This window comes from Castor canadensis, chromosome 9, assembly GCF_047511655.1.
Source record: "Castor canadensis chromosome 9, mCasCan1.hap1v2, whole genome shotgun sequence".
In the NCBI taxonomy this organism is placed as follows: domain Eukaryota; kingdom Metazoa; phylum Chordata; class Mammalia; order Rodentia; family Castoridae; genus Castor; species Castor canadensis.
This window is the reverse complement of record NC_133394.1, coordinates 98,238,208-98,264,150: the sequence shown is the minus strand read 5'-3', so window position 1 is coordinate 98,264,150 and position 25,943 is coordinate 98,238,208. Positions and strand designations below refer to the sequence as shown.

Here is a 25,943-nt window from a genome sequence, read left to right as displayed (position 1 = left end):
AGTAGGACTCTTTGCAAGTAACATCATTTATCAGAAATTTCAGAAAATTCTTATGTAATAAAAACAGAAATTGATTCACAATCTAAAACTGAATCTGTCTACTGAAGCTGAAATATCCATTGTAAAAGTTATGAAAATATAATGCCAGTGTTTTCACAAATGTTTTCTACATTTGTAAATGCAGTCATAATGAAGAAAGTTGTCTGTGGCACTTGTTCATTGGTTCTTGGTTTCTGTAAGTATTTATTTATTTTTTTTTTTGCAGGTAGAAAAGCTTCTTGGAACAGGAATAGATAAAATCAAACCTCCTTCATTAAAATGTGACGTGAACAATAGGCATTATTATTAGGTGACCTTCAGGCTTGGTGTTTTCAGCTGAGCACATTTAAACTATTGATTGGAACAATCCTGGATTTATTTCCTTACAAAAGACTGAGTTTATTGAGACTCATGAAGAAGCAGAAATAATTTTCTAGCTTAGTATTGATATCTTAGAAAATTCCCTAACAATCTAAGTTGAGCCTCAGAAAATCCACAAACTGGGAGATACTGATCAAAACAGAAATATATCAAGGATTATATTATTCAAGCTATCTAGGGCATCTTCAACAAAAGATAAGACATTTTAATCAAGAGAACCATGAACTTTATTTAATGTAGCTCAAAAATTCATGGAAAAATTATCCAATATATTGGTCACATGCAAACACACAGAATATAGTATTGAGGCAAGTATTTATTTTGGAAACAGACTATATTCAATTCTGTACTCTACTGCTAAAGAACTATGCCACCTTTGGCAGAATAATTAACCTCTTTAAGTTTTCTTATTAATATAATGACAATAATTATACTTTATAGATACTTATGAGGATCAACTGAGAAAATGAATTTATAAAACAGTCAAAAATCTGATACCTGACACTAAACAAGTGTTAGGTTCACATATCTCTAAGAACCCTACATCCTCAGCACAAATTATGGCAGTATTATTATTATAAGTTACACCATGAAAAAGAGTTAGGACCAGGGCAACAAGGCTATGTTATTTGGGTGAGTCAAACATTATACATCAGGTGATTTGCTGAAGTTGGCTCCTGCAGACTTTTAAGATTCCATAGTCAAATGCTGAAGAATTTCTTAAATCCCAATTGTTAAACAATAGATTAAAATTGGCCTTGGTAAGAATATTGACATTATGGAAATTGGGTGATGCTTCACATCAGGGACCATTTTGGTTTTTTTGTTTGCTTGGTTGACTTTTACCTTTTTGGCTCTGCTTTGCTTTGATTTTTGTTTGGGGGTATTTTTTTTGTGGGGGAGGAGTTGCTTGGGTTTTGGTTGTTTTTTTTTTTGTCAGAGACTTATCAGCACACTACTGCCTAAACAAAAGGATAGAATTTAAAGGAAAGTGGTTGATGAGAGAAAGTGGATTTTCTATAATAATACTATGAAATTAATATTTTAGATTTTTAAATATTTTAACACAATTACTAAAGCTTACTTAAATTTGGGCAGAGGCTTACCTCTACCACAAAGACTGTGGGTCTTGTGTTTGTAATATCACATTGGCTGTTGGCTTTCATTTTTTTTCTCTTCACCAAATGCCAATCAGTTTACCATGCCAGTCTTTGTAAGAATAGGTAAATCTGTATATTATGCTTCATTTATTCATTCAAGAAAAATAAATAGTCAATGCCTACCTAGTGCTATGGCATGGGGATGCTCAAGGTGTTTGTGGCCTAATATCTAACACACTTAACATATAGTGCTTATGATATGCCCAGAACATTAATATCAATAACTCTACAAAGTTACCCTGTTTTACAGTAAAGGAAACTGAGTAGTAGAGTATTATTTTTTTAAACTTGCTCATAATTCAAGAGCTTACAACTATGAGTTTGTGCCAGGCTCAGTGACTCCAGAAACCACATGTCTAACCTTGACTTTATACAGCCCCTCTTCAAATTGGGGGCAAGTAAAAATTAGATAAAAATAAAGTAAACTATGAGGTTTGTAAAGGTTTATACTGGTCCTAATTTTCTACTCCACAAATATACACGACTAAACTTTCTGGGAAACCCTTTACAAAACTGCCAGGTACTCCTCACTAGGAGAAATGTATTTTGTGTCTGAAGATGAGGCTTCTATGTCAGAAATTCTTTTCAATGGTATGATAGGGGCAAGTTGTATAAGACACTTTATAAAAAGCATCAAAAGTGTGCCACTATGGACTGTATATGTAAGGCCTTAAGATTTTCTGCTTAACCATTTTATACCCCTCCTATCTGAAAATGTTGAATCTTATTCACATCATATCTAATTCCTAACATATATAATAGTAACAAGCCAATGAGTTTAGGTTTCTATATTACATTATGGTCTAAGGCACAGGGATTGTATTCTTGATTCAACACTCAATAAATGAATGAAGTGGAGGCTATTTCTCAAAAATAACTTGTTCTTTATAGCAATTCAGAGCTAGATAACACTAGGAAATAATTAACACTTGATGAACTGTGATCAAGTCTCAGGTTGAGATTCCCAAGAATCAGATTGAAGTGAAGACTAATAAACCGAAAATTTATTAATTGCCCTTGGAATCAATTCCCACTGAAGAGAAGAGAAGCAAACAAGAATAGGCAAATAGGAGATGTGAAGTTGTTGTAACCAACAAAGAGTTCAATCAATTCCATGGGTAATTCTGGAACCAGGATGATAAGCAAATAAATAGGTCAGTTATAAATCAGTGGCACAGCAAGGATACGGGGAAAAAGGAACCCTCTTACACTGCTGGTGGGAATGCAAACTAGTACAACCACTCTGGAAAAATATTTGGAGGCTACCTAAAAAGCTAAACATTGATCTACCATTTGATCCAGCAATACCACTCTTGGGGATATACCCAAAAGAATGTGACACAGGTTACTCCAGAGGCACCTGCATACCCATGTTTATTGCGGCACTTTTCACAATAGCCAAGTTATGGAAACAGCCAAGATGCCCCACCACTGAAGAATGGATTGAGAAAATGTGGTGTCTATACACAATAGAATTTTATGCAGACATGAAGAAGAATGAAATGTTATCATTCTCTGGTAAATGGATGGAATTGGAGAACATCATTCTGAGTGAGGTTAGCCTGGCCCAAAAGACCAAAAATCATATGTTCTCCCTCATATGTGGACATTAGATCAAGGGCAAACACAACAAGGGGATTGGACTATGAGCACATGATAAAAGCGAGAGCACACAAGGGAGGGGTGAGGATAGGTAAGACACCTAAAAAACTAGCTAGCATTTGTTGCCCTTAATGCAGAGAAACTAAAGCAGATACCTTAAAAGCAACTGAGGCCAATAGGAAAAGGGGACCAGGAAGTAGAGAAAAGGTTAGATCAAAAAGAATTAACCTAGAAGGTAACACACATGCATAGGAAATCAATGCGAGTCAACTCCCTGTAGACCTATCCTTATCTCAACTAGCAAAAACCCTTGTTCTTTCCTATTATTGCTTATACTCTCTCTTTAACAAAATTAGAGATAAGGGCAAAATAGTTTCTGCTGGGTATTGAGGGGGTGGGGGGGAGAGGGAGGGGGTGGAGTGGGTGGTAAGGGAGGGGGTGGGGGCAGGGGGGAGAAATGACCCAAGCATTGTATGAACATATTAATAATAAAAAAAAAGAATTCAACTATAAGCCATATATCTACATAAATAAAGTAATATACAAAAATATTTTTTAAAAAATTAGTAAATCAGTGGCACATGCTTTGCAGAGAATTAAAGTGGGGTAACATGATGGAGGTGGCTACTTTAGAGTTGGTAATCTGGGAAATGTCTTTTGTGGGGTGATACCTAAAATATTACCCAAATGACATGATGATGCCAGTCCCTACATAACGGAGAGAGACCATTCCAGGCATAGGGAGCAGCAAGTGAAAAGTCCTTACAGCAGCAATAAATTCAACATCTTCAAACTCAAAAAGAAAACTAATGTGGTTGAAGGAAGTAAACAAGGAGAGAAGTGAGAAGAAGAAAAGTGGGAGGATAAAGCCAGAGCCAGATTATTGGGGGCCTTGTAAATCAAGTTAGGACAGAGAGGAAAATAAATGGACAAGAAAATAAAGGAAGAAAAAGAGTGGGGGGGTGAAGGAGGAAGAAGAGTAAATGGAAGGAGGGAAAGAGATAGGTGGGGGAAAAAGCGAAAGACAAGATGGCAAATTTTATTTTAGCAATAGCAAAAAATGCCATTGCTATCTGAAGACATAGCATCTTGTTAAGGAGATAAATTTGTAATGTAACAAAATGGATCAAAATCTTCAGAATTCTGAAGGAGAACTGAGGCAAATGGGTACAGAGGTCATTCTCCACTTGACTGAGACCTTCTCAAGAACATTCTTTGACCACAGCATGGATGTATCTGGATGTCTGATGGGAAGAAGAATGCTAGAAATTGGCCAAATGTGTGTACTTCCAATCTTAAATTTGAATTATTAAAACAATACAATTCTGTTTGAAATTAAGTTTCTATAGTTTTATTTTGTTTTTCTGGATTTTTATTAATACAGAAACTGGATTGAGACCAAACTGATTATGGGCCCAAAAAAAAAAACATGCAGGTGTCATTAAAATGGCAGGTCTGTAACCATAAAACAAAAGACATAAAATAAATACTATGGAGGTTTAGTAGAGAAAGAAATCATTTAAGTCCAGGGGATGAAAGAAGTACTTTTCAGAGAAGGTAGAATTGATTTATGCCCAGGCCAGGATGGGCAAATGTTGAAAGGACATGCCTCCCATTAAATGTCCTACTTGTCATTGTTCAGGGATGCACAAGCAGTGCTAGCCTCTTTCAACTATTCTGACACTCATGGACCCTTTTGTAAAAAAGTACATTGTGTTATTTTTCCTATCATCCTTATTGCTAAACACCCCTAGAAATTACACTTTTAAGTCATAATTTTCATGCACATAACTACAAATTTTAACTAGAATAAAATTAGACTCATATAATAAAGATAAAGCCATTAAGATAGAATCTCTTCTAATATATCATATCATTTGATGATTAATGTGTTCAGTTTGCATATATCAAACAGAAAAGGATAATTTAGAAAAGTCTCATAGAAGTTAACCATATATCTGCCTGCAAAAAACTAAAACTAGATCCATGTTTATCACCCTGTATTAGTATCAACTCAAAATGGATCAAGGACCTTAATATCAGACCTGAAACTCTGAAGTTAGTACAGGAAAGAGCAGGGAATACTCTTGAAGCAATAGATATAGGCAAGGACTTCCTCAATAGAACCCCAGCAGCTCAGCAACTAAGAGAAAGAATGGACAAATGGGACTACATAAAATTAAAAAGCTTCTGCACAACAAAAGAAATGCTCTCTAAACTGAAGAGACCAACTGGGAGAAAACATTTGCCAGCTATACATCAGATAAAGAACTGATAACTAGAATATACAGGGAGCTCAAAAAACGAAACTCTCGCAAAATCTATGAACCAATAAAGAAATGGGCAACTGAACTAAACAGAACTTTTTCAAAAGAAGAAATTCAAATGGCCAAAAAACACATAAAAAAATCTATTTGCCTTGGATAGACTACTTGATTAAGGATCAAAAGACCTGAATTCTAGCCACAATTCTGATCCTTTTTGACAGTGGACAAACTAATTTCTTTGAAGACTGGAACTGACACCAAGTTTTCAATAACTAGCATTGATCTGTAGAAGCTGCACGATAACTATTTCTTACATGAATAAATAAATTAATGAAGTCACTGAACGTTTTGTACTTCAGCTTTCTCTTTGAAATGGAGGTGATATATGGACCTTGTCTACATTGATATGTCATTAGAAGTTCCTAGCAATTATAGTTCATATTCAAGGAAATGATTCTTATTATAAGGAGTATTGAAATTCCAACTCAATTTTTATGATCCACAGAATATGGTCTACTTCACAATGGTGCTCTCTAGGCTTATTGATTGATTTGTCAGGATAGTTGAAGGGAAAAAAGCAAAGGTAACATTTTGAGAGGGCTAGCAAAAGCCATTGTTGTTTACTCTTCATCATTTATGTTATTGGAACAGAGCACAAATATGAATAATTTTACTGGTTTATAATTCAACAACTATATGCGCCTGGCATTGAAATATGTTTTTGCACTTTTATTTGAATGAAAATTTATCTAATTCTGGTAATTGAACTAAAACAAAATAATGGAGTTATAGTGACAGTCTCTGGTCCAGGATTTCCTCATTTTGTGTCTCTACACCTTAATCCATATAAAATGACATAATTCTGGATCTGCTCTAACTTTTTTCCATCCTCTGAATGAAGTAAACAATTTGTTTAACAAAACTCAATGAAGTCTAGTAGGTAATTGATGCAAGGATAGAAAAATGAGTACATTCCACAGAGTTGAATGAAAGAAACAAACATATGTAATAACCATACTACAATGTGATGAGAATTAAACAAGTGCTCCTTGCTATTTCCTCTCCTACCCAAATATAACTTTATCTCAAATGAAATAGTCTTTTGGAAGCTATCAAATACTAAAGCATAGTCTGTTCTTTTCCATTTCAACTGTTGTATAAACGGATTTTCAACTGCTTTTATTTAATATATTCAAATAGTGGAAAATTAAAAAAAGAAAATCATAGAAGTCTCCCAATTAACTTAAGATTTCATTAATATAGCTAGATGAAACTATTAATTGTTAGAATAATAGTTAAACTGATTATGTTTTGGCTGTGTAACACAGTTTCTGATATATTCAGTGTTAAGTTCTGAAAACTTTCTGGCTTGATAATGGAGTTAGCTGCCTGTAACACAATAGAATGCAATAAAAATTTGATAAAACTGAGAACTTACTTAAAAATTTGACAATATCCTAAATAAATCAAGGTCATTAATTATAAATATATATCTAGCATTAGGTAATACAAAGCCTTCTACCTAGCTCACTCAATCAATTTGCTGCATTTTCCAACCTACATGATAAGGCTACCATTAATTGTTCTAGATCAATGGCTAAATAACTCTTTAGAGGGAAACTAATTAATAATATGTATCATAATTCTGGATTGTCTACTAGAGTCAAGTCAATATAAACAACAAAAACTCAAAACAAATACTATTCTCTATTTAAGAAGGAAATTTAAATAGTGATGATATACAGACAGTAATGCTTACTAATAATGTGAATGTTAAAGTTGATATACAAAATCTTAATTTACCACTATTTTTAAAATATAGGCCATCGTGCCTCATATATATTTATTCCAAGCAATAGGATCACATAGGGACATTCATTTCACATTCATATAGAAAGTTAGCAACTTTTTAGGAGTTTCTTAACAGGTAGAGGAAGATCTACTGGTGTTTTCAAGATCAAACACTCAACCTTGTGTTGAAGCACTAAAGAATCTTCATTGCCACTTAGTAGGCTTTGAATTTTTGTTTTTTAGGCCTATGACTTCTGTCATATAAGAATAAAAATGATCATTCATTTATCCTTGAATTTAATAAAGTTTTTTTACAGTAACTCAGGGTATCCATTTTAAAGATCACAAAAGTAGTAGACTAAAATTATTCTAGAAGAGTTAGTCATAGCCAAGGAGAAGCCAGGAGTGATCACAGGAAAACATTTCTCAAGAGGTAATGCAATGATAATAACATTACCAAAAATGTGGGAATCCAAACCACCCAGATGATTAGGAAAGGGATTATTAGCTAAGCCATTGTCTGAAGCCCACTGAATCACTGGTTCCTTTGAAAAATGATTGGTCCTTTTTTTTCTAAGAATGGGTTTTAAATTTTAAGAGATGTTCTGAGTAGCAAGAGCTGAGAGAAAAAAAGCACACAGATCTTTCATGGTTCTAGATTTCTTACACCTAGGAATAAGGTAAGATATCAAATCTTTGCTTTCATAATTTTAAGAAACAAAATTGGTATACTCTGCAGGAGTTATCCTAAATGTGCAATAACATCATTGATTTGAAATATGGCAGGAACTTTTACATCCAGGGGACAAGAGATAATATACATCATTGGGTACACTATAAATCATGGTATTACAGTTTTGCTTTATTATCCATTTCCCTAAATTAGAAAAACATTGCCTTAGTTGCTACATTTAATATATATTAATATCATTTGATTTTTAAAGGAAATTGTCTTGTATTGGACTGCTATTGTTAGATCTTTATTTTAGTGCTTTTTCAATGCAGACATTAAAATAATTTTAATAATAAGGACCCAGTTAGTTGACCCCAGTAATGGGCCTTCCATGGTCCCCAGGACACATTCCCTCCAGTACAGAGCAGTAAAAAGATGACCATCTTGTTCACTAATCTTTTCAATGATATCATATCCCTCCAAATGAATATTTTGGCCAAAAAAACAATTTTGGTTTCTATAAAGAGCCACTCTGAGAAACAAGAAAGTGTTTTGTTATAATGATTTATAAATTTTTTATTTTAAATCCTGAAATATAAGTAAATGCTGAAGTATTTACTCAATTGCTTCTCTGATTATTTTGTCATATCTTTATTTTTGTAGTGATTTTTTTTAAGTACAGGCTCTTTCAAAGCTAAGCATTGCAATTAATTTTCTAGGCATATCATCTGAAAATGAAATTTTTAATTCTTCTTGGTCTCCTGGGAGCTACACTATCAGCCCCGGTAAGTGTTTTCATGGTACACTGATTGCATCATGTAAAGCTGTAAAAATCCCTTTCACCGTTTCTTTCTTTTTTTCTTCCTAGCTTATCCCACAACACCTTATGTCTGCCAGCAACAGCCATGAGGTTAGTGTGAATAATTAAAACTATCAACTCCATTTTTTTGTATTTGAGAACGCAGTGGGAAGGGATAAAAGCCTTCCCTGATCTAGCTAGTATCCTATTCACTAGCTCTTACGCAGATCCAAAGTAATTCCAAGCTTTATGTTTTCCATGCATACCAAATAGCTTCTAAAATTTTATTTTACCCCTACCTCCTTATTTGATTGTAAGTTCTCCAAAGAGAAGCAAGGTCTTCTGAATATTTTATTCTAATAGCACCTAATATAGGTGTATAAAAGAATAAAATTACTAAACCACTGGAATGGGTTCAAATTGTACAATCTCATACATAATGTGGGTGACTGATTAAATCCCAAGCTGCTTTAACTCTAACCTCTAATTACCATAATTTAATAAAACTTAGGGGGGGAAATGGCTCACTTCTAACAGAAAATCAATCAACCAGCTCTGACTTATGCTGTCTCTGTAGTAAACATTGCTTAATCATTTTAGCATGCGTAGTAATCTTATTTTCATGTAATATTTCCTTTTCTAGTTACTTCTGAACCTTAATAATGGTCAACTTTTGCCACTGCAGTTTCAGGTATCTCTACTTAAATAATTAGATTAAGGAGAACATTTTTCTACTGCTCATTTCTTATGGTATTTTGTGATAACAAAATGTATCCTGATTCTATTTCTGACATCTCAATTTTTTGTTATAAGTTTGCCTTATATATTCTCATGACCATTTATTTGAAGATTAAATGTAAAAATAGAATCTAGTTAACACTTATTTTCAAGAACTTTTTTTAAACTTAGCAAGGATTTATTTAGTAGGGAGGGGCAAAGCAGAAGGAAATAGCAAGGGAGAGAGGAACACCCTCTAACAAGATGGAGGTGGGAGCAAGAGGCTCTAAGAACTTGGTTTTACTAGGTAGTACTTCCCACAACTATGAGATAGCTAAATTAACTGTTTTACACAAAATCATATTCAACCACCCAATGGGGACAAAAACAAGATTCGAAAGCAGTCTAGCAACTGCAGAAACTGTGTTCTGCACATCAACCTCATTCTGCCTCATATTTCTCTTGACTGTTAAGAATTTAGCACTCTTTGTGTGGCTCAAAATCAAGAGTATGTCATTTTTTATAATGCAGCACTGAACATGTACAAATTGTTTAGGTCGTATTTCTTTCTTCTTCAGGACTCATTTAAATTCTTTTTTTATCATGAAAAGAAATACCTCCCTTCTTTCATTTGTATCCTCCCAGGGCCCATTTAATCCATGGATTCCTCCCTTCTCTGGCATTCTACAACAGCAACAGCAGGCTCAAATTGCAGGACACCCCCAATTCCCATTGTCAACTCTAGATGGGTTTGCTGAACTGTTCCCAAATCAGATACCTTTCCCAAGACAAGTCGGTTTTGCCCAGGGAGCCCAGACTGGCCAGCTGGGCCCCTCACAGCCTCAGACACCACCGCGGACTCAACAGGGTCCTAATCACGTAAGTCAGGTCTCTTCGATCTTGTGGTCTTGAAAAGAGCTGCACATTGAATATAAAAATGAATATCAATTAGCTTCAAAATAAGACAGGAGTCATATTCAAGAATTTTTTTCTCATGTTTCTACCATCACTAAAAGCACTTCGGTTTATTTTCTGATTTTTAACATGAAAAGTACCATTCAGTCATCTACTACAGAACCAAAAGAGTTAAAACAAGTTTTGGACAAGTTAATTAGAGAAATTTCATCTAAAAACTACAATTCACGCTAATGATAGCTCATATAATAGATGCTCTTGTGTTGTATTAGCCCACTAATGCATATGATAATGTTATATGGCTAGCTCTGTGAAAAGCAGCTCAGAAATTTTAGTTTACAAAGTCAAGTATAAAATTCTTACATGATTTTCTTTTGGCAGATGCTACCCTATGTAGTTTCACTCAAAATGCCTCAAGAACACACACAGGTAAATGAAAAGAGTATCCTGCTAATAGAAACGGGTGGCTACTTCCATGTTCCACAGTGTTGCTTTTTATTCTCCTAGCTCTCCAATAGCTATCGACATCCATACAACACCCATCACTATCTAGATGCCACCATTGCTGGGCTAGCATCAGTCTGTTAATATTGTGCTAGCTCACTTAGCTCCTTAAAAATAGGCAGCTAAGTAGAGTCTCTAGAATCCCTGAGTTTCAGGGCGTTGCTATACTGGAAGTAAAGAGCTCACTAAGTCCCAGGTCATGTCCTCTCTGCAGCTTGAGTGTTGGCATTGGAAAACAACTCACGAGAAACACCATGGGCTGACTTTGTACAATCCTGAATTTTGTTTCAAAAAGTGATACATTTATAATTTTTAGCTCTCCTATCATGGGGTTATAAAAACCTACACCCATTAAACTGTTAATATATGATTTGATGTAGAGATAAGAAACACTTGCCCACATTATTTGGCAGTTATAATATTATATTGAAAGCATTTCTAGTCTTTCGTATGCAATATCCAGTTTGACTCCATATTATAATTAAATGGTGATGATTTCCAATAAATAAGAGAATTTTTTAAATGAATGTAAACTAGTAGGATCATTATATCAACATAGAAAACCTTATCAATGTTAGTATAATCAATTCTACAATATCCTGGGTTTGGAGAAACAGGGCTACAGATAGATTGTATTATTCACCAACAGACTGTTAAATTTTTTATAAAAATACCACTTAGCTATTCTATAATTATGTAGTTAAGTAATTTTATCTCACCCACACTGCCATTACAAAACAAAACTTACTTCTAGACATTATCTCATTCTATACCATAATCATTTATAGAGTTAGATATGTGGCAAATATAATTGATTCATGTTAAGGAGCAAACAACTTGGTTTTCTTAATGAGATTAAATTCCTAATCCCAATGAAGTAAATAGCTGAGTTACAATAAAATTCTCCACCTTTTCTTTAACCACTAAGCCAGTAGCTCTCCACCCTGGCTATACATCAGAATTTCTGGTGGTAATTTTGAAAATTACAAATGTCTGAACCCTACCCTAGGTCTAGTAAATTACAACCTCACAATTAGATGACAAATATGACTACCTTTTAAAAAGCTCAACAGATGATTTTGATTTTTCCTTCCAGAAAAATAGTTGTTTTTTAAAAAATATCATGTCTAATATAGACACTTAATGAGGTGAATAAATAAAACAGTATTCAAAATTATATGTACATATACACATATATATGTATTTACATATAGATATAGATACAATATGATCCTCACCTTCTACAGACACACATATATAAATATTTACAGACAGATAAGGGGAAACCAATACATGATAATGTGGGTGGTAATGATTTTGCTATTTATCTATTTCTGGATTTTCCCAATATTCTGAAATGTAAATGGATTCTTTTAATAACTTAAAGAATAATTAATGTCTTTTTTCATTTATTATGCTACAACTTCTAATATCATGCCCTGTACAAGGAAGATTCTCAAAAGCATAGGGAATATCCAATATAGGTTATCCTCCTTTTAGGCATTTATTAATTAATATGAAGTTTATATATAAAGTTCATTATTAATTTATATATAAGTTTGAACAAGTACCTTAAAAATGTGAAATGCAAGTTATTTTCTAAAGTTCAAGAAGGGCTGCTTTACCCATTCTTCTATTCGTATTTAATAATGTGAAAATAATATTTATAAAAGGGCTTTAAAATAATATTGATGTTAGAAGAAAAAGGTCTGACCTATGGTTTTCTAATAGAACTTCTTGTGTACTTCTCTGTCTACAAATAGACATTTCAATACTACCCAGTTTACATGCTCCTGCCCTGGGAACAAGGTCAACAAACTGTCACACAGCCACCCCAACAAACAGGACAGCAGCAATTTGAGGAGCAGGTACTATGAGGGTTTTATTTTAATCTGACTAGTTCCACCTGAGGGCAGAGAGAATAAGGCAAATTCCTAGAGAAAAAAATAACTGAGTATGTTTAGTGCAAATACTCAACAGCCTGACCTGTTAGACATAAGAGGAAATATTGCTCTCTCCTAAGTCTAGGAGCATTTGGTAATGTTCCAAGTCTGGATTTTAAGTGAATTAAGCTAGTGAATGGACGCTAGTAAAAGGAGATCAGAGACCAAAGCTGAATCACTTCTGCATGTGAAGTTTTCTCACATTCAAAATCTATCAGCATCAATCTTTATATATACATATATGCATGTGATTATTATTAAAATTACTAAAAAGAAAAGAATAGTAGATATCTTAATAAAAGATACCTTTCATCACTTGATCTCGAGATATAGCTAGATACCAATGTGCTGAGTTTTGTGAATCTGCAGTAAATTTTTAGAATTTTAATGTAAATTTGGGTGACTCATGAAATGGTACTAAAAGGATTCTTGGCAATTTAATGATAAGTTTTACCAAATGAAACATGAACTCTATAAAAGTATTTAATTAACTTAAAAAGATATATAGTTTTAAGTAATCATTTATCACAAACTTCTAACAAAACTCACCAGGATAAATCTAATGTATTTTTCAAAAATCTGACAGATACCATTCTATACTCAATTTGGATACATTCCTCACCAAGTTGAACCTGTGAGTAAATGCAAATTTTTCATTTTTAAAAAATCCTCTGAAACTACTTGCTTAATTATTTATTAAATACATAAATGTCGTTAGTCAAAAACCACCAAAGTACCCCTATCATTGAACAAAATTGCATTTATCCACACATGTCTGTGAGAATGCACACAGGGAATGCATGGGGGCCTTAATAGGAAGATTTAGAATGAGTTCTCACAGCATGTGGGTTCCCATTAGGTCATTTTGGAGAGAGTTCAGGACAGTGATGGTTCACTTTGCAGTGTGATTTCTCATAAGCAGGGATAGTTTTTTGATCTAGTATCTTAAGGATTCTTACAGATACACAAGATAATGAAGCCAGACAAAGGCTATAATTGGTAAAGAAGGAAGAGTCACCACTATTAGCAAGGATGTGAGGACACTTGGTAATTTTGTGATGTACGCAGTGACTTTGTTTTAGACAGGATTATGAAGTTATGTTGTTTTTCTAACTTCATCATATGCAAGGACAACTTTCCCCAATGTTAGTGTTCTGAAGGTTTGTTTATGCTGAAGGAAATATTAGCAGGAAATATTAGGAAACAAAGATTCCAGAAATGAAGCAGAACTGTCTAGCCAGCTCTCTCATATAAGGAATTGCTTTTCCCTTTCTCAAGTATAAACTGTTATTTCTGCTTGTAAGAAAATAATTTAAGAAACCAAGGCATGTTTAGTTTATTTGGGTGACAAAAAAAACATGTTTACTGGTCTTGGAAAGTCTAATTCAGACTTTTTAAAATTTTCTATTTTTTCAGGGTATAACAGGAGGACAGCAGCAATTAGCTTTTGACACCCCCGTAGGCACAGCTCCTGAGACTGGTGTGGTAAGATTCCTTATAACACTTGGCTAGCAACTGAAGATCAAAAACTGATAACATATAGGTTCCTTTGCTAATGTTTATTTTAATGTAAATTTTTAATAATTTCATCAATAATTACTGTTTCTTCCTCCTGTAATCTTTCACTAGCCAAGATTAAAGCCATTCACTTCCTCAAATATTTTTTGAGGAATTCTTACCAGTAACTCTTCTATGTATCCTTGTTTAAAAGCAGGTATTAAAAGACAACTAAATTTGTGAAATATATTCATAACCATTCTAAAAATAGCTTATGATCTACAAAGCTAATATGTTTCTTGAACATAACGTTTGGTTTGAATCTTAATCCTGTTATTTTATATTCTTATCAATTTTGACCTCCTACTTGAACCTATAACCACTTCGTTTTCATTCTCATTCTCTGTAGCCAGAAGAAGGAATGATACTACATTCACAAAAAGAAGTGATAAACTTTAGGCATGGCGGTGCAGGAGTTTTTATGCCTTCAACTTCACCAAAACCTAGCACGACAAATTTTTTCACTTCTGCTGTAAATCCCACTATTGCCCTAGTGCTTCCAGAAGAGAAGGTAATCAAAGATTCATTTTATGTAATTTATTATTGTCTATTGGAAAATATAAAGTTAGCACGTAATTTATAGAACTCAGTCATAAACGTAAGAGTGCAATGAACAATATAGTAGATTATAATCCTCGATAAAGTGACCCCAAATTATTTTTGGTAATCAATTCATTAGAATGGATATTAATTTTAATTTAAGATGAACTTCTTATGAATGTCCTTTTCTCACTAGGCCAAGACTGATAGCCTAAAAGAACCATAAGATGTTGTTCTAATCATTCAGAAATTTTGGTAGGTATTTACCAAAGTCATACATTAAGTGCCATGGCAATTCTTAAAAGAACAAACTTTTCAGAAGAGCTAATGAAGAATTCTTACCAAAATGATTATGAAGAAACAAGTTCTTAAAAATGAAAATAAAAATTTCAGAATCACAAGCCTGGTGTGGTGCCAGCCCAGACAACACAAATACAGAATACCTAGGTCCATCTAAAATGCATTCTACTCTCTCTGCAGATCAGTTCTCCCAAATCATCATTTCACTTTGCAAGCTAAACATTGTAAGAATGCTAATATTGAAAAAAATTAAAATCTCAAACTAATAAATTCCACAATGAGCTTGTTTGCCTGTTGAGGCTACAGTGGGAGTTTGGTAGAAAGGCAGGTCAAGAATGACACTAAAAAGTAAAAATGCACACACAAAAGCAAACAATTTGACCTGAAGGACAAACTAAAAATAAAGGTTTCAAATCTCCATTCTGATGTATATGAGTTTCTTCTGATCCTGTCTATGAAAAAAAAAATACTCAGCATTTTTCAGAAGACAACAGCAGCAGTGTACAAAAATACAGCCAGGAGATCTGGATTTAGTAGTTCATGTCTATAATCTCAACATTTGGAGAACTGATGCAGGAGGATCATGACTTCCAGGCCATCCTGTGCTGCATAGTGAAGACAAAAAAAAAAAAAAAAACCAAGATTGAATAGTACCAACACCTCTTTGGAAAAGTATCCTCACTAATGTGTTATTTTGTACAACAAAAGTCAACTCAAGCTTTTTAAATCAGAAATATTGCAGGGATTTCAGTACAGTGGAACCTTTGCTCAATGGGAAATCAATACCAGTCAAAATAAAGCTTTCAGTAAGCAATTTATAAAATATCTAGAAAATTTTACACAAAACCATCTAATGGAACTAAAATGCTCTTCCATTTTATTTTTCAGAGAAAAAGATGTGGTGGTTCCTAGGATATCTTTCAGGTTATGCTTCATCAATATTAATATATGTTTTTAAAAATATATAAAATATCATCACTCTTTCCTGAATTTGTCTTTACTTATAAATGATAATATACTCTTTAAATATGTAATAGAAAACTAATATAATCATGCAATAAATCCTGCCGTTACACATTTATATTTTCTTTCAAAGATTCTGTCATTGCACAGTCTGGAATATAACAACACTGGACACAAAACTAAAATCATTAAGTCAAGAAGATAATTATGAGCTGGCAGATTGGCTCAAGGGGTAGAGCACCTGTGTGGCAAGTATGAGGCCCTGAGTTCAAACCCAGTACTGCAAAAAAAAAGAGAGAGGATAAATATATTAATAAAGGATGCCTCTACAAAACTGTGTCAGCCCTGAAAATAAAGATATGCTGCCAATGGGTTTATGGGTTTATGGTTAGTGTAGTAATTGAGACCGACGAACTAAGATATAAATGTACCAACTTTCACATGTCATCATCTCATTATTTTTCTAGGTGCAGTCTATAAGCTTCCTCATGATACATTCCCTATGAAAATCAAATTAGACTGAAATTGTGAAGTAGTTGCTCTCAGTACACAGATACATGGATAGCTATCCTTATTCAAAAAGATAAATCCCTAGGAAGATATATGCTTATTTGAGGAAGCAGCATTCTATAGATTTTGAATTTCATCAGATTTGACTTTGAAGAAGTCAGTTAATCCAGAATCTCCATTTTCTTATGTATAAATTTCAGGTAACAATATTTAACTTTTAGAATTTCTGAAAGAACTACTTGAAATAACACATATAAGATACTGGGCTCATACAAAGTACTCAGAAAATGTCAATTTTTTTTTCATGTGTGAATATGAAAGCACTTTTAACATGTTTTGTTAGCTCTGGACCTTCAGCTGAGATTCTGACAGGAAAATTGGCATTCAATATACTTTACATATTTATTTGTAGATGGGTGTTGCTGTAGATATGTGTCCATGAAAGGAAAAAAAAGAATGAGTGAGTGAATGAATATGTATTAGATGATTTTGACAAATTTGGTGAATATTCTAGGTTTTGTAGTTGATCACAATTCCTAGAATCTTACCATTCCAGACTTTAGTGGTGTTATTACCCTTGAATCTACTATTTGCCCCTATGAAAGAGTAGCCCAGTAATTACCTTCATTTTATTCTGCAGCTTTTTCCCTAGTTGATGTGCTGAATGATTTTAATTCTGAATTCATTATTAAACATGATAAACACCAAAATATCTGATAGGACTCAGGTATTCATCAGTTATGAATGTTATGTCCCAAAATTCCAACAGTTCAAAGAATCATTTAAAACTTACATGAAGTTATTCAGATAAAGTGCTTAGAATACATCTTGTAACATAGTATGTGATCACAGACTATCGAGGAACAATGAGTACATCATCATAGCTTTTCCAATCAAGACGGCACATTGGAGAACTCAGGGAAAATAGCAAAATCAAGTATCAAGCAATAACTAACTCAAGAACTCAGCAATATTAAGTGACATAATAATGAGCACTTTGAGAAATAGGGTGTGACGGTTAATTTCATGTGTCAACTTGACTGGATTAAGGAATAACCAGATGGTCATACAAGATTATTTCTGGGTGTTTCCATGAGGATCTTTTTGGAAGATACTATCATTTGAATCAGTGGAGTGAGTGAAGTTCACCTCACCAGTGTAAACAGGCATTACCCATTTGAGGGCCTAAATAGAACAAAAACAACAAAAAGTGGAGAAAGGGCATATTTGGTCTCTACTTGAGCTAGCATATCCATCCACCCCTACCTTTAGTCTTTGGAGCACTTCATTCTCAAGCTTACACACTGGGACCAGAACTTATTTGGGGTTTGGACTAGAACTACCCAACCAGTTTTTCTGTGCCTCCCACTTGCAGAGGACAAATGTGGGTCTTAGCTTATCTAATAATATGAGCCAATCCCTTACAATATCTATGTATGGAATAGCTTTATTTCTCTAGAGAATATTTGTTTTATACATATGGTGATTATACAAAGGCAATACTAAATATAGAAGTACAAAAGTAGAAAAGCACTGCATAAAAATAATAAAAAGTTAATTAAGAAAAATATTTTGTTCAAAATGTTATTATCAAAATAAGCACATTGATTTATTTCTTTACTCTAGACTATGTTAATAAGGAATTATTATCCTGGATAATTTTAACTGCTTCAGTTAAATGATTTGAGGCTTGGAAATAAATTACTTAACCTTTGTCTAGTACCCAATCTGTTATATAAAGGTGTTGCATTTTATTTAGGTATTCATCTGCTTCAGTACCTGAATGCTATAATCACTGTCAATGATATATCTCTTTTTTTCAAAATGTTTTATGAATTTTATCATTTGGGTAAACAAAGTTAGGCAGACAAGAATCTGAAGGTTATGGAAATAGCATTAGAATATATACAAAGCAGTATGGTTCAGTTTCTTTTAACCCTGGCACCCAATCTTCCCTTCCAGACCAGTGAAAGACTAAGCAGAAGCAGTTATATTTTGAACAAGTTTATCTAGAAGTTCTGTGTAGAATAATTTCTCTAAAACCAGTGTTGGCAATCCACAATATAGCATCAAAACTTTCCCTACTAATCCTTCCCCAACTAAGTGCTTCCTATGAAATATAACAGCATTAATTCTAGACTGAGATATGGAATCCATGCATGACCTCACCCCCAACATTACATCTGTTAAGTGAGTTAGAATGGAGACAAACTGCGAAGATTTCCTGAGAAGGCAAAGCCAGTTGGGCCTCATAAGTGACCTAAACCTTGCCTGCTTTATAAGCATAAACAAAACTTATTTGGCCTATCTCTGGTAAACACCCTGTATTAAAGAAAAGAGGAACTTTAGATCTACAAACAGAAGCAGCCAATAAATTTATCTAACTAGGGACTCTAAAACAGAATAAACCAAGTAAGGCAGCTGTATAACTAGAACCAGTGTTTCTTTGCTTTCACTGTGTGCCATCTGAAAAGAACCTCCCCATTGTGTTCCCTCAGTGAACTTTCAGAATCCCTTGTTGCTTGGAGCTGCCCCCCTCATGAATCATTTTTCACTAAAATAACTCTGATTTTATTGTGCTTCAGTTTACCTTTTTAACACATCAATATCCAGTCTTTCAACATAGTCTAATAAAACTTTCAATGCATAAATTTTGAGTATATTTTCATGAGTCTTGATACTCACTGCCCCATTAAGAGACAGAACATTTCCAACACCCCACAAAGCTCTTCCCTGATCTTTCTCTAGTCAATCTAGTCTATCTTTTGCTGTTAGCAATTTCTTATTTCTTTCAATATATATTAATTTTGCCTATTTTGTTATTTATGTCAACTAGTTTATATACTATGTACTTCTTTGTGCTTGGCTTCTTTTATTCAACATAATGCTTTGGTGAGTCACTTACGTTATTCCTTAAATGCTGTATTATTATATGAATAATCCATGCTCCTATTCTGGAATATCTGAGTTGTTTCCAACTATTGTCCATGAAGGATAAAGCTGCTCTGAACATCACCAGCACACTTCTTTTTATAAACATGAACTTTCAAATCTATAGAGTAAAAACATATATAACAGAGTAAAATCACAGGATCAATAGGTGTTATAAGTTTTTTATATGACTATATCATTTTATGCTCTGATCAGTCATGTATAGAATTACAGTTCCTTCACCATCTAGCGAACATTTAGAAAATTCTGATTTTATTAAAAATTTTCCTGCGTTCGTCTTTTGCCACACATCCCTTAAATGTTACCTTTCACAGATTCTGATTTAAGTTCTCTTTTCTTCTCTCTCACAAAGATCACTGCCTGGCATTTCCATTGTGAACTTAAAGTCATTCATAATTAATCACTGACTCCCAAATCTATATCTCAGAATAGGTGTAGTCTAATATGTTAAAATGGTAATTCAGAATTCTTTTTAATTTGAGATATTTTAATGAGTATGACAAGGAGGAAACCAATGGATTTTGTTTTAAAATGTGTTTTAATATTTTCAACACAGTTGTTTGTTATAGAGCTTCAAGATATATTAACTTTATTCAATTGAAATAACTTCTGACTTTCCCTAACCTCTTTTTAAGTAACATATATTAACTGTACAAAGTAGTGGATTTTGTTATTACATTTCTATACATGTATGTAATATGCTTTGATCACATTCAGCCCTCTGTTACTCTTTTTATACTCCCTTCTTTCCCTTTCCCCTTCTACATCCTTAGTAGTTCCACTTTGACATTCATGTCTTCTTTCCCTAGCTTCCACATATTAAAGAAAATATGTGATAGTTGTCTTTCTGAGTCTGGTTTATTTCACTTAACATTATGATCTCCATTTCTGTTCATTTTCTTACAAAGGACACTATTTCATTCTTCTTTATGGATGAATAATACTCAATTATGTATATATCACATTTTCTTTATCCATTTCTCTCTTAATGTGCACCTAGGCTGATTCCATAGTCTGGCTATTGTGAATAGTGTCATGATAAACATAGGTATGCAGGAATAGGTATAATAATCTGACTGATCCTTTTGTACCCAAAGTACTTCTTCTGTACCCAAAGCACTTCTGGGGACCCAGAAGTAATATGGCTGGATTATACGGAAGTTCTGTGTTTAACTTTTTTTTTTTAATGTGGCACTGGAGTCTGAACTCAGGGCCTACACCCTGAGCCACTCCACCAGCCCATTTTTTTGTGATGAGTTTTTTTCAGATAGGGTCTCATGAACTATTTGCCCGAGCTGGCTTAGAAACACAACCTTCCTGATCTCTGACTTCTGGGTAGCTAGGATTCCAGGCACGAGCTACCACTGCCTGGCTATTTTTGACTTTTAAGGAATTTCCATACTGTTTTCCATAGTGGGTGGACTAATTTACATTGTTACCTGCAGTGAATAGGATTCCTTTTACCCTTATACAACCTCATTAGTTTATGCTGTTGTTTTCTTGATGATAGTCATTCTGACTGGGATAAGATGGAATCTAATGTAGTTCTGATTTACATTTCCCTGGTAGCTAAGGAAGTTCAAGATTTTTAGATGTATTTATTGATCATTTATACTTCTTCATTTGAAAAGGATCTGCTCAGTTCCACTGCCCATTTTTTGTTTGAATTATTTTCCCTTTTGCTATTTAATACTTTGAGCTCTTTATATATTCTAAATATTAATCTCCTATCCAGATGGATATTTGGCAAAGATTTTTCTCCCATTCTGTGGGACATCTCTTCATTCTGTTGATGTTTCTTTTGCTGTGTAGAAGCTTTTTACTTGGAGCAATTCCATTGTTTATCAATTTTTGCTCTTATTTCCTGAGCTTTTTAGGATCCTATTCAGAAAGGCATTCTCTATGCCTATATATGGAAGTGTTTTCCCCATGTTTCCTGTAGTAGTTTCAAAGTTGCAGGTCAGACATTAAGGTCTTTGATCCATTTTGAGTTGATTATTTTTACAGGGTGAGAGATAGGGATCTAGTTTGAGTCTTCTACATGTTGATATCTAGTTTTCCCAGCACCACTTGTTCAAGAGGCTGGCTTTTATTCCAACACATGTTTCTGGCACCTTTGTCAAGAATTAGATGTGTGTCCTGATTTGGCTTATTTCTGTACGTTCTATTCCATTGATCTCCATCTCTGTTTTTGTGCTAGTACCATGCTGTTTTTGTTACTATAACTCTGTAGGATAGTTTGAAGCCAGGTATTGTAATACCTCTAGCATTGCTTTTTTTTTTCTTTGCTTAGCAATTATTTGGTTATTTAGGATTTTTTGGGTTTCCGTATGAATTTTATGATTGTTTTTACTATTTCTGTGAAGTGTGTCATTGGAGTTTTGATGGGAATGCATTGCATTTGCATTTCAGTTTTGGTAATGTGACCATTTTCACAATAGTTATTCTACAAATTTATGAGTGTGGTAGGTCTTTTAATTTTCTGTCTTCTACAATTTCTTTCTTCAGTGATTTATACTTTTAATTGTGGAGGTCTTTAAAATCTTTGGTAATGTTTATATCTAGGTATTTTTTTCTTGAGGCTATGGTAAATGGGATTGTTTTTCATGACTTCTTTTTTAGTGAATTGATTGTTTTTCTATAGAAAGCCTACTGGAATTCGTTGATTTGGATACCGCTACTTTACTGAAAGTGTTTATCAAAGGCTACTGGTAGAGTTTTTAGGGTCTTTTAGGTATAATCTTATTATCATCTGCAAACAGGGTTAATTTGACTTCTTCCTTTTCTGTTTGCATCCCTTTTATTTCTTTCTCTTGCCTTATTGCTCTAAGAAAGAATTAGAGAACTATATTGAATAACAGTGGAGAAAACAGACAACTTTTTTTCATTTGTGATTTCAAAGGAAATGTTTTTTTTCCATTCTCTATAATATTGTCTATACATTTGTCATATATAGCCTTTATTATGTTGAGGTATGAACCTTCCATTCCTAGCTTTATCAGGGCTTTTATCATGAAAGGATGTTGGATTTTGTCAAAGACTTTCTGCATCTATTGAGATACTGTCTTTGATTCTGTTCATATTTTGCATTACCCTTATCAATTTGCATAAGTTGAAACATCATTGCATTCCTGAGATGAAACCAAGTTAATCATGATGGATGACCTTTCTAATGGGGTGTTAAATTCAGTTTGCAAGTATTTTAATGAGGAATTTTGCATGTATGTTAATCAAGAAAAATGGCTTATAATTTTCTCTTTGTTGTTGATGTTACTTTAACTAGTTTTGATATCATGGTAATAGTGGCTTTACAGATTGAATTTAGATGTGCTTCCATTTTGTGGAATAGTTTGAGGAGCACTGATGTTAGTTATTCTTTAAAGGTCTTCTAGAATTCAGCAGTGAATCTGTTTGGTCAGGGGCTTTACTTTTTTGGGATTTTTTTACATTACTTTTTAAGTCTTACTGCCCATTATGATTTGTTTAGATTTTTATCTTATTGGCTCAATTTTGTTAGGTCATATTTGTCTAGAAATTTATACATTTCTCCTGCTCTTCCAATTTATTAAGGTATAAATTTTCAAAATGTTGCCTAAATGATACTCTGGATTTGGAGGATATGTGCTACAATATCAACACTAATTTTATTAATTTGTGTTTTCTCTATCTTTTTTGTTAGTTTGGCTAAGAGTTTGTCAATTTTGTCTATTCTTTCAAGAACCATCTGTACTTATTCATCCTTTGTATTATTCTTTTAACTTCCATTGCATAATTATAGCACTGATATCTATTATTGCTTTCCTTCTAGTAATTTGGGATTTGTTTTGTTATTGTTTTGTAGACATTGAAGTTCGTTGTTAGGTTATTTATTTAAGATCTCTCAGATTTTTTTAATGTAGACACTTATAGCTATAAACTTCCCTCTTAATACCATTTACATTATTTCCCAGAGGTTCTGGTATATTGTATTTTCATTTGATTCTATGAATGTTTTTAATTTCTACCCTAATTTTTTCAATAATCTACTGATCATTTAAAAGTGTATTGGTTAATCTATGTGTTTATATATTTTCTTTAGCTTCTCTTGCTGCTGATTTTTAGCTTTATTCCATTGTAATCTGATAAAATACAAGAAGTTATTTCAATTTTGTTGTATTTCTTAAGACTTGTTTTATGTCCTAATATATGATATATTTTGGAGAAATGTCAATGGGTTGCTAAGAAGAATATGTATTCTGTAGGTATATCGTGAACCATTCTGCAGATGTCTATTAAGTCCTTTCTTAACTTTTTATCTGGAAGATTTAAAATTTCTCCTTTAATTATGAAGGATAGTCTTTCTGGAACAGTAATCTGGATTGGCAGTTATTTTCTTTCAGTGCTTGAGGTACATCATTCCATGCTCTCCTGGTTACAAGAGTTTGTAGTAAGAAATCTGCTGTTATTCTCATGAGTTTGTCTTTATATATGACTTGACACTTCTCTCTTGAAGCTTTCAGTATTCTTTCTTTATACTGTATATTTGAGATATTAACTATAATATGCCATGGAGAGGTTCTCTTCTAATCCTGTCTGTTTGATGTCCTAAAATCCTGTTGTACATAGATAATGATCACTTTCTCATGGTTTGGGGAATTTTCTGCAATTATTTTATTGAATACACTTTCTGTCTTTACCTGGTTTTTTCTTCTTTTTCTGTGCCCATAAATCATTAAGTTTGGTATTTTAATGTTATCCCAGAAGCCTTGAATGTTCAGCTCATATTTTTAAATTTTATCTTTATTATTGTCTGAATATTCCAATCACTCTACCTTTTTTTGAGCCCTGGTATTCTATCTTCCACTTGATTCCAATCTATCCTATTGGTTAGGGCTTCAAGTGAGTTTTTGACTTATTAAGCTTTTCATTTCCAAATTTTCAATCTGGTTATTTACTGAACTCCTCTTTCACATCCTGCATTATCTTCCTTATTTCATTCAGCTGTTTATTTGTATTCTCTTTGAATTCAGTCTGTGACTGGAATTGTCCACTTTTGAAGGCATTATGTTACTCTTTTACTCATATTTCTTGTGTTTTTGCATTGGGACTTGCCCACCTAGGGCCAAGTTATTTATTGGATATTTTAATCACCAACAGCCTTTCAGTTGAAGTATTCCCAACGTTGAAGTGGGACTAGTCAATAGCAATATAGAGGTGTATTTTCTTACCACTGGACTGGTGGTTTAGCTCAGTAGCCAAACTCTCACTCAACATGCTCAAGACTCTGTGCCAAATTCCCTGCACCAGTCATGAGGAAAAAACTAACTACAAAATCAAACCACAACTGATAGACAAATTCAGTACAAAAATACAGTAAAAACTAATTAAAAATAATCACCACCACAACTCCAATGACTTAAGAGAAAAAAGGGACCAAAGATAATACTGTGTATAGTAAAAACTTACTAGTTAATAAGGTTATTAATAGAAAGAAAATAAAAGGAATAAGACCATCAAATAGTATTAGCAAAATAGAAGATGGAAAAGTAAATAGAAGGCGAGAATAAGAAATAACAATGGAGGCAATAGGGCAGATCCAGCTAAAACTGAAGTGAGAATGAAAACAAACAAAAAGAATGAAGATAAAGAATTGTAGAAGGGCAAAAGATGAGAAAGAAGAAAGAAGAGGGATTTTAAAAACTGATCTAATTAAAAACAGAGATTTTTTTTAAATGTGGGAGGAGAGAGGAGATAGAGGATTAAAAATTAAGTATTAAAAGCTACAATTCCAGAGATTCCAAGATGGCGGCTAGAGGTAGGAAGCAGAAAGCGACCCTCCTATAGTGAAATCCTGGAGAGACGCTGGAGACACACTTTGCAGGCATAATCACTGAGAAAAGGCATAACTTTGACCCCTCCACATCTCCAGCCAGCGCAGAGAATCTCCACTTCATGTTAAACGGAGAAACGAGGAGGGGCCCCGGGGCCACCAGTGGCCGGCGCCCATACGGCCTGGGAAGACGCGGACCAGGTGAGCTTCGCGGTATCGCGGTAGCCCCACAGACAAGCCTGGGCCAGAGCAGCATAGCCCCCTGGACAGACCGACCTCCACCCGGGGAAAAAAGAGAAACTGAGTAATAAGCAATAAGAACAGTTAAGACACGCTGGAAAGAGGGTGGGGCGCCCTGAGCGCTGAAGATTGGGGGAAGGGAACTCTTCCCGGGACTGTAAATAAACAAGCCGGGTGGGCCGGAGAGCCTCTGGCAGGAGCAGGGCGCGCGCCCAGCAACCAGAAGCGGGGAAGCTTGTGAGAGTGGAGGAGGGAAGACCCACTTCCCACATGAACTGTAA

At 33.8% G+C, this 25,943-nt stretch overlaps 1 protein-coding gene and 1 long non-coding RNA gene across 2 annotated transcripts in view; one reads left to right on the top strand and one right to left on the bottom strand.

Moving 5' to 3' along the window:
- Positions 1–25,943, bottom strand: part of LOC141410961 (uncharacterized) — a 186,422-nt gene that overhangs the window by 22,446 nt on the left and 138,033 nt on the right. Inside the window, exon 4 of the long non-coding RNA XR_012435789.1 lies at positions 10,208–10,347. This is a non-coding gene — a long non-coding RNA (uncharacterized lncRNA). The remainder of the gene's footprint in view (positions 1–10,207; positions 10,348–25,943) is intronic.
- Positions 7,871–15,135, top strand: Odam (odontogenic, ameloblast associated). The gene is made up of 11 exons (XM_020151673.2): positions 7,871–7,920; positions 8,633–8,698; positions 8,782–8,823; positions 9,356–9,403; positions 10,075–10,308; positions 10,726–10,773; positions 12,612–12,716; positions 13,378–13,425; positions 14,208–14,276; positions 14,698–14,859; positions 15,085–15,135. Exons 2-11 carry the CDS (start codon positions 8,648–8,650, stop codon positions 15,112–15,114), a joined length of 837 nt encoding a protein of 278 aa, XP_020007262.1. The 5' UTR covers positions 7,871–7,920; positions 8,633–8,647; the 3' UTR covers positions 15,115–15,135.

Excerpts from the sequence above, each read along its gene's own strand:
- Odam (XM_020151673.2), top strand. The coding sequence starts at position 8,648 with ATGAAATTTTTAATTCTTCTTGGTCTCCTGGGAGCTACACTATCAGCC. Across the intron at positions 8,824-9,355 it reads CTGCCAGCAACAGCCATGAG|TTACTTCTGAACCTTAATAA; the intron begins GTTAGTGTGAAT and ends TTCCTTTTCTAG. Across the intron at positions 10,774-12,611 it reads TGCCTCAAGAACACACACAG|ACATTTCAATACTACCCAGT; the intron begins GTAAATGAAAAG and ends GTCTACAAATAG.